The sequence below is a fragment of the Microtus ochrogaster genome, chromosome 2 (genome assembly GCF_000317375.1).
Source record: "Microtus ochrogaster isolate Prairie Vole_2 chromosome 2, MicOch1.0, whole genome shotgun sequence".
Classification (NCBI taxonomy): domain Eukaryota; kingdom Metazoa; phylum Chordata; class Mammalia; order Rodentia; family Cricetidae; genus Microtus; species Microtus ochrogaster.
Window position 1 is genome coordinate 49,366,464 of NC_022010.1, and position 11,306 is coordinate 49,377,769.

Genomic DNA, 11,306 nt, shown 5'->3' on the forward strand with positions numbered 1-11,306 from the left:
GCGCTATTTAACATTTTTTCATTTTGTTTGTTTGTTTTTTGAGACAGGGTCTCTCTCTAGGTAACCTTGGAATTCCCTCTGTAGACTAGGCTGGCTTCAAACTCACAAAAATACACCTACCTTTACCTCCCCAGTGTTGAAATTAAAGGCATGTGCCACCCTGGCGGGCTTTGGGCTTTTTTTTTTTTCAGACCGGGTCTCACTCTATTTTCCACGTTGGCCCCATACTTGTGGAATTCGAGCAAGCCTTCTCCCTCAGCCTAGGACTCAAAGCATGCCCTACCCTTTTCACTTGATGCATTACCCTATTAAATGGCAGTCCGACCTCCTAAGGTTGTCATACAGAGAATTTCCAGAGTTAACGGACAGGAACTCAATAAGCATTCAGTTTTCGCATCTCCTCTTAAAGTAGCAAACAGTACATTTATCCACACGAACCTATTGCTCTCTCTAAGAGCTTTCCTATCTCCTTCAAGCTAGGAGACAACAGACGTGACCAATTTAAACCAGCTCTTTTACTAACGACTTATAGAGACTTGCACATTCGACCTTATTCTGTCATCCTTTTTGAAGCTTGATCACTTATTGACCATGTACACACAGATCTGTACCTGTGTATAATTGCACGTTTGTTCTGTCTCCAGCTGACTACACAATCCCTAATATAACTCACTTTGGAAATCCATCTGTGGACATTAGAAGAATAATGTGCTTCTCCTCTGGAGGTTTCCCGAAGCCTGACCTCTCCTGGTTGGTAAATGGAAAAGAAATAAGAGGCATCAATACAACAATTTCTCAGGATCCTGAATCTGAACTATACACTGTCAGCAGCCAAATGGATTTCAACGTGACATACAACCACAGCATTGTGTGCCACATAGCATATGGAGACTCTCAAGTGTCAAAGAACTACACCTGGGAAAAACGTAAGCCACATTACCCTGAAAAGTGTCTACCATAGGGTATCCAAAAGAATAACCCAGCCAGCTTTATGTTAGAACTGAACTCCCTGACTCTGATGGTAACGTTAGTCATGTTAGACATTCAGGAAGTGTCGTTATGACTCGCTGACGTCACTAGACAGGTGATGGTGATATTACTAGACTCATTTTATTTTCTTTTAATAAATATTCTAAAATGTACAGGCCTAATAACGGCTGTCTTTTCTGAAAGCACCAAATTTTGTCCTTCTTTATAATTTCCTGACTCTGGCATTTTCCCTTCGGATACCCAATCTCAATGGTCCCATGCTATCAAACCACTGTCTTTTTGGAATGGATTTTTGTTTTTAGAACTACTCATTCACTCTGGGTGTGGGGCCGGAGCACATCCAAAGCCCTAGATTTGATCCCACCTTTTGGTTCACCCAGAGCCAAGTCTGGTAAAGTTATGTGATCAGAGTCTTTAAGGACAAAGGCTGGGGATGGGGGGTGGGAAATAGGTCATTTTGAGCCAATAGTTTTTCTTATAAGTAGTAAACTTATGGAATTCCCTTTCTCTAAAGGTGAAATTATAGAATGAAGAAACTGTTTTGATATAAACATATGTATCTGAAATTCGTGGCAGGTTCTCAGGGTTCTCAGGTACCGGAATGCTCATCTAATTTGAAGGGCATTTGAATGAGTTGACTGAGGCCCACTAGGGACTCTCCTCCCACCTCAGCCCTACTCTAAGGATGTCTTCTGTGTCTGTGCAGTGCAGAAGCAATGCAGTGTGACAGTCAGTAGTACATGTGCATTTAATGGGAGCGGCGGCATGGCTTCTGCCTTCCTCTTTATTTCCAGTTGACATAGCTCAGCGATTTATTCTTTCAGATCTGACCTGGATTCTTTTAACTATGTTCTTCTGTAGGTAATAAGACAATTTCCTGAGAACATTAGTCTCCAGTACAAACCAAATATCTGCATGATTTTAACACCCCAAACTCATTTCTTCATCGCTTTTTATGTATTCTGAAATTTTACTTAAAAAAGTCTTGGCTCATAAAGTGGACACTAGTTTATTAATTTGAACTTCATTTTTATTTTAGAGAGCTATCACTAACAAGTTTTATATAATTTTAAAGGTGGGGATTTAGTTTAGTCAGTCATTTTTGTAATATGGGTATATGTGAGATTTAGGACAAAAGTGCTGGAATGTTTCTGGAAGAATTCAGACAGTATTTTAGACTCCGCAGGTCATGCAGACTCATTGCCGATGCACCTGAATAAGCACGCACACGTGAGCACGGTCTTGCTACGCAGCCTGAGTTGGCCTTGACCTCATTCCAATCTCGGCGTCCCTGGAAATAGAGAAATGAGCTACTACACATGACTGATTTCTAATTTCTCGGCTCAGGCCCTGTTGCTTTGACTGCTCATGGGGTCTGCTTTTGTCGACGGAGAGTTTTATTATTTTTTTAAGATAAATCTTTTATTTATTTATTTATTTATTTATTTATTATGTGTTCAGTATTCTACCTGCAAACCAGAAGAGGGCACCAGATCTCTCTATAGATGGCTGTGAGCCACCATGTGGTTGCTGGGAATTGAACTCGGGACCTCAGGAAGAGCAGCCAATGCTCTTAACCTCTGAGCCATCTCTCCAGCCCTTGACAGAGAGTTTTAAAGAAAAGCCTCAAATCTCACTAACCAGACAGCCATCGTTGTTTGGGGCAAGAGTTAGGATAAGTGATTGTTTGTGAGGTGAGTTTGGAAGCTAGTGAGTGGCAGATTAGAAAGATCCAGACTAAGAAGGTCCTGGGGGAAAGGGGCTCGGCATCAGGGGTCTTCTGAGACAGCACAGAAGTCCATGGAAGGCGGTTGGGAAATGAGAACAAGGAAGGTGTGACACGCTTGCTTGGGTGGCTGAGGATGCCGTTCAGGGCAGTGGCAAATGTGGGCAGTAGACGGCGGGCTTTGCGGGGGAAACCGTGAGCTGGGAAAGATGGCTCAGCAGGTAAGAGTGTGGGCTGTTCTCCCAGAGGACCTGTCTTTCATGTCTAGCACCACAGAGTGGTTTACAAAAATCCGGAACACCAGTCCCAGAAGAATTTGATGCCCTCCTCTGGCCTATGGTGCACAGACATACACACAGGCAAAACACCCACACAGAGACAATAAAAACAGATAAAGCTTTAAGAAGAAAACACAGTGAATTTCGTTTGCATCAGTTGGCTTCCAGCCATTGGTAAGCAGCTGGATCTATAATAAATACATCTGGAGTCGAGAAATGAGATAAGAAATGCAAGGTTCAAACTCAAAAATGAGATGGTATTTCAAGCTTTGGATGTGGGTGAGATTATACTGGCAGACAGGGCCACAGACAGACACCATGGAAAGAAACAATGATATGGAGAAGCTAAGATGAGGAAAAAGTGCCTGCAAAGAAAGATGAATGTTACAAACAGAAACAGGGGAGTGTGGGATCTCAGATGCCAAGGACAAGGTGGTTCATAGGGCCAAAGGCTGAAATAAGCTCAAAGAGAAACTTCATCCACGAGGCTTGGTAATGGGAAAAGCTGAGAACAAATTAGTGTTTGAGATTTGCTTCTAAGCCATTCCAGAGAAGCCAGAGAGGGAGGTTATGTTGCTAATATTCCCTTCAAATCATGTCCCTGTCCTTTCTTCAGATGTTGCTATTTCTCAAAGCGATTAAGAAATGAATGGTATAGCTGCTACCTCAGTGAGGACTGGATGGCAGCAATACACATATCAATCTCTTTGTCCTGCTGCCCCAGCGGGCTTTGTATCGGCCATGTGCTCCATGTGAGACGAGACATTCATCAGAAGCTATCACACATGGCTGTCTTCCAGTCTGGCCCTCTAATACCAATTCAGAGCCATTGTTGGCTCCTTTAGTCTCCCCCAAACTTAAGACTGGAGGGCAAAGACAGATGAATCTTGAAGAGAATGCGAAGCCTCCTGAATCTTCAGGCAACCACTCCACGGAGTATAAGAGTAGAGGTAGAGGATGTGAAGATACCATGAAAGAGAAAGACAGGAGGTGTAATGGAGGAGAAAAGGGTAGGTCTGTCTGTTTATATTATGACATTGCTAGTAAGATTCAGCCATATCAGCTACAGAAATGAACTGTGGAGATAATAGCTTTTAAGGTATCTCCTTAGAATCTTCCTTCATGCCAAGTTAGCTCAGGCAATGCAAACGCTCACGTTACTTATTTCATCTTCAGTATCTATCATTTGAACGTTAGCTGCCCACGATATGTTCTTGGTAGGACTGTGCAGGAGAGTGTGTATCTGTGTATCTGGCATAGTCAGAGATTCTCCGCAGGTGCGCGGTGAAGAGGCACAGGATGGGAACCTGGCAATGGGCTGCACATTACAACTGATACTATTTTTTTTTCTCCACAGCCCCAGAAGCCCCTCCTGACAGAAATCACACAACCACAATCTTAGTAATTGGGCTAGGAGGAGTCTTTTTAGCAATACCTATAGCAATCTACGTTATGTACAGTAAGTACTACCTTCATCATCATGATTAATCCATGGAAGCCTAGACTCCATCATGCATGTCAGCACATCTTTGGCATCCCAGTCTAGTCTTTGATCATGTTTGCAGCATATTTACAGGAACTTTACATTCTTAATTATTTTTCTCATCAAATTCTTTCCATTCACCATAGAAAGAAAATCCTGGATCCCTACTGTATACCTAGGATTCTCCGAGGCATTCAGATTCTGAAGACAGAAAGTCATGGTTCTTAAGACCCAGTCTGAAAGATAAATATAGGACACACGTTTATAATCTCTGCACTCGCGAGACTAAAATAGGAGGATAGAAACTGGACTGAGCTACATAGAAACTTTGAGGCTATAGCAAAGTCCTGTCTTAAAAGGATGAGTGTATTTTAGATCAATCTTGCCAATTTCCCATACTTTCTATTTTTTTTTGGAGACACCGATGCTTTAGACTACTTTGAAAGCATCTCTGATGCTGACTGACACTCTCATCTCTGGATTTGGAGGAAAGGAAGAATGACAAGGTTCAGAGGCAGAGTCTTTTCTTTGGTAGAGATCACTAAGACCTAGGAAGCTAGATGCCATAAATTGGTGCGGGACAATTCTGTATTCTGTCAATTATGTTTTAAATAAACACTGATTGGCCAGTAGCCAGGCAGAAAGTATAGGCAAGACAACCAGACAGGAAGTAGAGGTAGGGCAAGGGGAACAGGAGGACTCTGGGAAGGAGGAAGCCCATTCTTTCTGAAGTCCTGCCCAGACGCCGAAGAAGCAGGATGTGCTCTGCCCTGCTGAAAAAGGTACCGAGCCATGTGGCTAACATAGATAAGAATAATGGGTTAATATAAGCTATAAGAGTTAATAAGAAGCCTGAGCTAATGGACCAATCAGTTTATAACTTATACTCAAAATATTTTTGTATCAATGAGGCTGTAGTTGGTTAGAAGATATGTCTAGAAAACTATAGGTTTTTAAATTGTGGCATTAGATATGGCCTGCCCTCAATCTCGGCGATTGACTAAAGAGGACTTTCTAGTTCAGACCTATGGCCATAATCACCCAGAAGCTATCAACTAGACTAGGAGTCACAGCCCCTGAGCAAATCAAATTAGAAGAGTAACATCTGCTGACTTTTGTTTTTGTTTTTGTTTTTCGAGACACGGTTTCTCTGTGGCTTTGGAGCCTGTCCTGAAACTAGCTCTGTAGACCAGGCTGGTCTCGAACTCACAGAGATCCGCCTGCCTCTGCCTCCCGAGTGCTGGGATTAAAGGCGTGCGCCACCATCGCCCGGCTTCATCTGCTGACTTTATAACCTTCAGCACACATAAAAAAAGTCAAAGCTCAAATAGACGTTATGCTCTGCTATGAGAAGATCACCTTAAGATACAAAAGCTAGTGAACTCATAATGTTTCTAAAACAAATTAACTAATCTTACTCTCCAGTTCAGAGTCTGTCATTCTCACCACTACATTGGCATTTGGGGTCCAAATAATACTTTGTTATAGTAGAATTTTACTATATATAAGATGTTCACAAGAGGATGCTTCCTCATCTTTCCACAATAACATCAAGACATTTTTTTCAGGAATTGCCAATTGTCCCTGGAGATGGGAGGGGAGGTATTTGAAACTCTCCTGGTTTAAGAACCATACTCTAGGTATAAGATAGTAGTGGGATGTTTTGCTGAAATACAGAGGCCTGATTTATGGGATCCTCATCTGTTGTTATAATTTATGCTTCTCTTCAAGGATGTTTCAGAAGAAGGAATGAGGCAAGCGAAAGAGAGAACAACATCATTTACCTAGGGCCTGTAGAAGTATCGACCAAACAGAATGTCTGAAGGTAACCATCTACCTTCCTTTAGCCCTTCTCTACCCATGTGGCATACATGGTATTATGTGGATCATGAGGTACAATCTTCCTTTCAGCACTGTGATAGCTGATCTTTTGGACGACTGGACACAAAATAGAAGAGAAAACCCTTAAATGAGGATTTCTCTCCATCAGGTTGCCTGCGAGCAAGTTTGAGCACTTGCTAGGTTGATGATTGACAGGGGAGGGCCCAGACCACTATGGGTAGTGACATTGCTCAGCAGGTGATTCTGGATGATAGGAGAAAGATGGAGTGAGGCAGTAGACAGCACCCTTTCATAGCCTTCACATCAGTCCCTGTTCGTTTCTTGCTTGAGTTTCTACTTGCTTTACCTCGATGATGAGAACCTATAAGATGTAAACCTCCTCCTCCCCCAAATTTCTTTAGTTCAGTGTTTTATCACAACAGAAACCTAAGTAGGACATATATTGGTGCCAGGAGTGGGGTATTGTGTACTGACAGACCTGACCATGGTGTTATAGGGAGGACTGTGCAGTGCTTAGAGAGCTCTGGAAAAGCCATTGGTGCTTAATGCTCAATGTCTTGCTGCCTGTGGCATTGAGGGAGCTAGCCGGGGCAGAGCTGGAGAGCTCACCCTGGTGATGAGGTCATAGAGCTAGTGGGCTAACCAAACTCAGCTACCAGCCAGGCCCACATCCATGGCTATGAGTTGATCCACCCCACCAGTGAATTGCTGGAGCACACGAAGGAGCTGGTCCAGCATATCTTCATTGTTTTCCATGGCATGGTTTGCAGTCAGTTCATGTGAAATGCCGCAGTGCCTGAAGTGAAAACACACACTTTGGATTTGGTCCTGTGATTCCACATGAACTAGAACAGTGGAAGTCCTAAATGCTCTTCCAGCCAGTGGGATGAACACAGCATTAACTTCTGTGAAAATCATAGTTAACACCGGTCAAATGTGTGCATTCCTAGAACTCCATGGTCTTTTATGGAAGAGAACACGGGACTGAATGTATGTCTTTCAAAGCTCAAAGCAAAGGTCAGGTTGGAGGCACAGTTCATAGTCTACTAGTTTTACTGGACTGGCAATCTCTTTAGGCTAGTTTGCCCCTTTACATAATACTTGAGAAAGTTCTCATCTAAAATGAGATTATTTACTAAGTAGTAATCTATCTTCACATAAGTGACTGAAGTGATACTAGCCTTCCATAGAACTTCCAGATGCCTTGAAGTGGCTTTTGCTCTTTGGTATTTCTTGATCTGCTACCAATGGAGAACTGAGAAGCAAAACCTAAGAGGTCACTTGGAGTACCGGGTGCTTAATAAACATTTGCTTGGTGAATATACTGCATTTCATGCAATAAAATTTAGGCTATTTTTTATATTCCTTATCAGGTATCTATTATGTTACCTCAAGTTAAGTATATAGTTGGCCTTGAGGTTTAAAACATAGTATTTTTCTCTCTTCAAATATTAGGGTTGAAATATTCATTTATTTCTTTTGTTCCCTCAGGTCTCACCTACATTTGCTACCGGCCTCTTCTGTAAATGTCTTCAGGAATCTAAGACTACCCAACAGTGTCTTGCAAACATGTGTTCTCTAGGAGACGCCTCTCCAGTGTTTTGCAGAAGACCAGAGAGGGATGTAACACATACTACAGTAGCCATGTAGATCTTGAGAAAGCAGTTTAGAGACTGAATTCTTTGTCTGGAAGGGACATTGGGGAACACTAGCACATCTGCCCAACTACCATAGACCCGCACAATGTTTTAAAGTAGGGTACACACATACACACAAACACCTGGTGTTTTAAGATAGGGTCTTACCCTGTTGCTCAAGGTGATGTAGAAGTCACTATGTGGCCCAGATAAGTTTCAAACACGCATCAATCCTCCTGCACTAACTAGTGCCAGAATTACAGGTGTGAGCTACCACACTTGGTAGAACACTAGTTGTATTAATGAAGACACTGAGTGAGGCTCCAGGAGGGGACCTGAATTTTGAAGGTGAGTCAGAATCCAGACTTCCTGGCTCTACTGCTCTCTCAGTTAGACCCTAAGCTCTGAGCTCGTAGATAAGCTAATTTGAAATGCTGGTATTACTTGCCTAGCATCTATGAGGCTCTAGGTGCTTTTTGTTTGTTTTTGGAGATAGGGTCCCTCTGTATCTGTAGCTCTGGCTGTTCTGACACTCACCTTGTAAAGCAGGCTGGCCTCAAACTCAGAGACCCATGTGTCTCTGCCTCCCTAGTGCTGGGATTAAAGGCATGTGCCACCACTGCCCAGCTGTTTGTTTTCCTAAGGCCTATAGGGCCTAGTATAATTTGTAGGAAATATTTTGGTATGTATACCCATACAAGGGTAATAAATATATTAGTAATTTTCAGTCTGCATTTTTTCATGTATTTTCCTTTCACTTTCTCGGGTTCAAGAGAAAACAGAATGATCAAACATAATTTTTTTTTTCTGGTATCTAACATGAATGTATGTCTTTCAAACCTCAAAGCAAAAGTCAGGTTGGAGGCACAGTTCATAGTCTACTAGTTCATATTGGACTGGCAATCTCTTTAGGCTAGTTTGCCCCTTTACATAATACTTGAGATAAGTTCTCATTTAAAATGAGATCATTTACTAAGTAGTAATCTATCTTCACATAAGTGACTGAGGTGATACTAGCCTTCCATAGAACTTCCAGATGCCTTGAAGTGGCTTTTGCTCCTTGGTATTTCTTCATCTGCTACCAATGGAGAACTGAGAAGTAACACGTAAGTCAGACACAGTAGTACACGCCTGTAATCCCAGCACTGGATGGGGAGAGGGAGGTGTTAAGGCAGGAGGATTGAATTCCAGGCAGCATGGGTTGCATAAGACCCTAAGACCCACCTTCTCTCTGACCCCCAAAGGAAGGGAAAACAAGAAGTAGCCACTGCCGCTTCTATGTTGAAGGTTCCCTTTTCTCTGAAATCATCATCCACAACTTACACAAGGGCAGGAATGGATTTGACTTAAGGCAAGACAGTCAGATATTCTCATTTGAAAATTTGGAGTTGGATATCAAAAGGCAGCCAAGTCTCTCAATGTGGCTGGATGCATAATTTTAAGGACTCTGTTGTACTGTCCAAGAAATGGGCCCATTTTTATATGGCTGCTCTCACAACAAGTCACCAAAGAAGATAAAAAGCAGTGGACTGGCAAGAAGCTGGCAAAACATTGGAAGCAAACCCAAACAAGAGTGGGGGAAGCTGCTGCGTTTAACTGAGACTCAATGATCATTAGGCTGACTAAATGAGACATCAAGAAGATTAAGTGATAAAAAGGAACAATCTATGGAGCAACTTAGGAAGTAAGCTGTATTAAATTATTGACTACTACATTTGATAAATGTTCTTTAGAGGTATACTTTGATTTTATTACTCAGGTATTTTTTAGGTTAAAAGTAAAATTATTTTTAAAAGCGACTCTCTAGTTTTATGAATTTTTTAAAGATCTCGTCTGTGTAAAACAAGGGTTAGGATGACCTTGCTGATCTGTCATTTTTAAGGGGGTAATTATAGAAGACACGATTCATGAGAATAATTCTAACACATAATTCACTGTGCCAATATACCTGTGTAGAGGCTTTTATATCCTTATAGCTATGAATATTTACTATCATCTAAGCATTGTGCTAAAATTTTTGTTGGGAAAAGTTCACACACATACGCATCCCTCCTCCTTATACGTTTACCAACACAAAAGACTTCTGTGGCCACCAAAGCTGTGGGAGTTTCTCCCCACCAGCCAGGAAGCCATTACTTTTGGATGGACAACAGTTCCACTGTCTCCAAGGCCCTCCTTGTGTGATGAATTTGCTTGATGAGCAAATCTCAGGCTGCAGGAAACACACCTAACTGGAACATGCCTTGGGCAGAGCATGGGGAAGTGAGGAGTTCCTGCACCTTCCCTACAGGCCCGCCTCTGGGAATCGGGAGCTCTCCGCCACTGTCCAGCTGGGCAGTCAGGGAAGCCTCACAGGCACAGTGATTACATTTCTCAGCTCTTCTCCCTAAGCAGAGGTTGTGAGCCAGAACAGGAAGCGCCTGTTCTCTACTCGGCTAAGAACTTGTAGATGACCCGGTCCTCATCCCCGAGAGGTCACCAGCCTTCCTGCCACTCTGCAACACATACAAAGATACTATCACTTGTGGTTTCCAGGATTCAGGAAGCTGGGTGTCAAGGACGAAATGCAAACATATACTTAATACTATCACCCTCAAATAATCTCATTCAATGTCTACCCCCAAACATATACTACCATACTTAGTGAAAAATCTGAGCCTCAAAGTCCAATGGGGCTGAGGCTCTAACTCAGAGGCTGCTTGCCTAGTATGTGCGAGACTCCAGGGTTATCAAATGCTTTTTGCTCTAAGTCACACAGTTGCTGCGCTCCTGGCTGACATGGACAGTGAGTGGTTTGTCCCTGGAGGCTTCAGCTTTAGCACTGTGCTATGCTGTTGTTACAGACCTCGCTTCAGAGTAGAACCAACTCACCGAAAGAATGCTAGCAGTTCCTTCCCTCCGTCTGGGATGTATTCCAGGACCACAGTGGACGCCTGAAGCTGTACACAGTGCAGGGTCCTCAACACGGCAGTGATGCTCCCTTTCCCTCAAAGGGCACACTGTGAGCCTGTCTTAGTGCGCGTGAGCTGTCAGCAGCGCTACCCATGCGCCCTGGAGCCACTGTTAGATGCCACTGTTTTAACACAGGCACTGTCATTCCACGGACTCAATTTGATAACCAAGATCAGGTGACAGATGGACAGACACAGAGTGGGGAATGCCAGGCCAAGGAGTATGTGCTATCTCAGGAGGCCTGGGGTGAGATTTCATCATCCAACCTAGAAAGGCACAACATTTAAAACTTGGAAACTTGGTCCTCCTGGAATCTTCCATTTAATATTTCCAGACCAAAGCTAACTACAAGCAACTAAAGCTAAAGAAAGCAAAACCAAAGACTAGACAAGTGCTGC

General features: G+C 42.8%; 1 protein-coding gene across 1 annotated transcript in view; it reads left to right on the forward strand.

Annotated features, from left to right (window-relative positions):
• Cd80 (CD80 molecule) overlaps positions 1-6,300 on the forward strand; it is a 22,428-nt gene extending 16,128 nt beyond the window's left edge. The window contains exons 4-6 of the mRNA XM_013351828.1: positions 645-926; positions 4,352-4,453; positions 6,209-6,300. Coding sequence (XP_013207282.1) covers positions 645-926; positions 4,352-4,453; positions 6,209-6,300 — 476 coding nt within the window. The remainder of the gene's footprint in view (positions 1-644; positions 927-4,351; positions 4,454-6,208) is intronic.
• Positions 6,301-11,306: the final 5,006 nt, after the last annotated feature.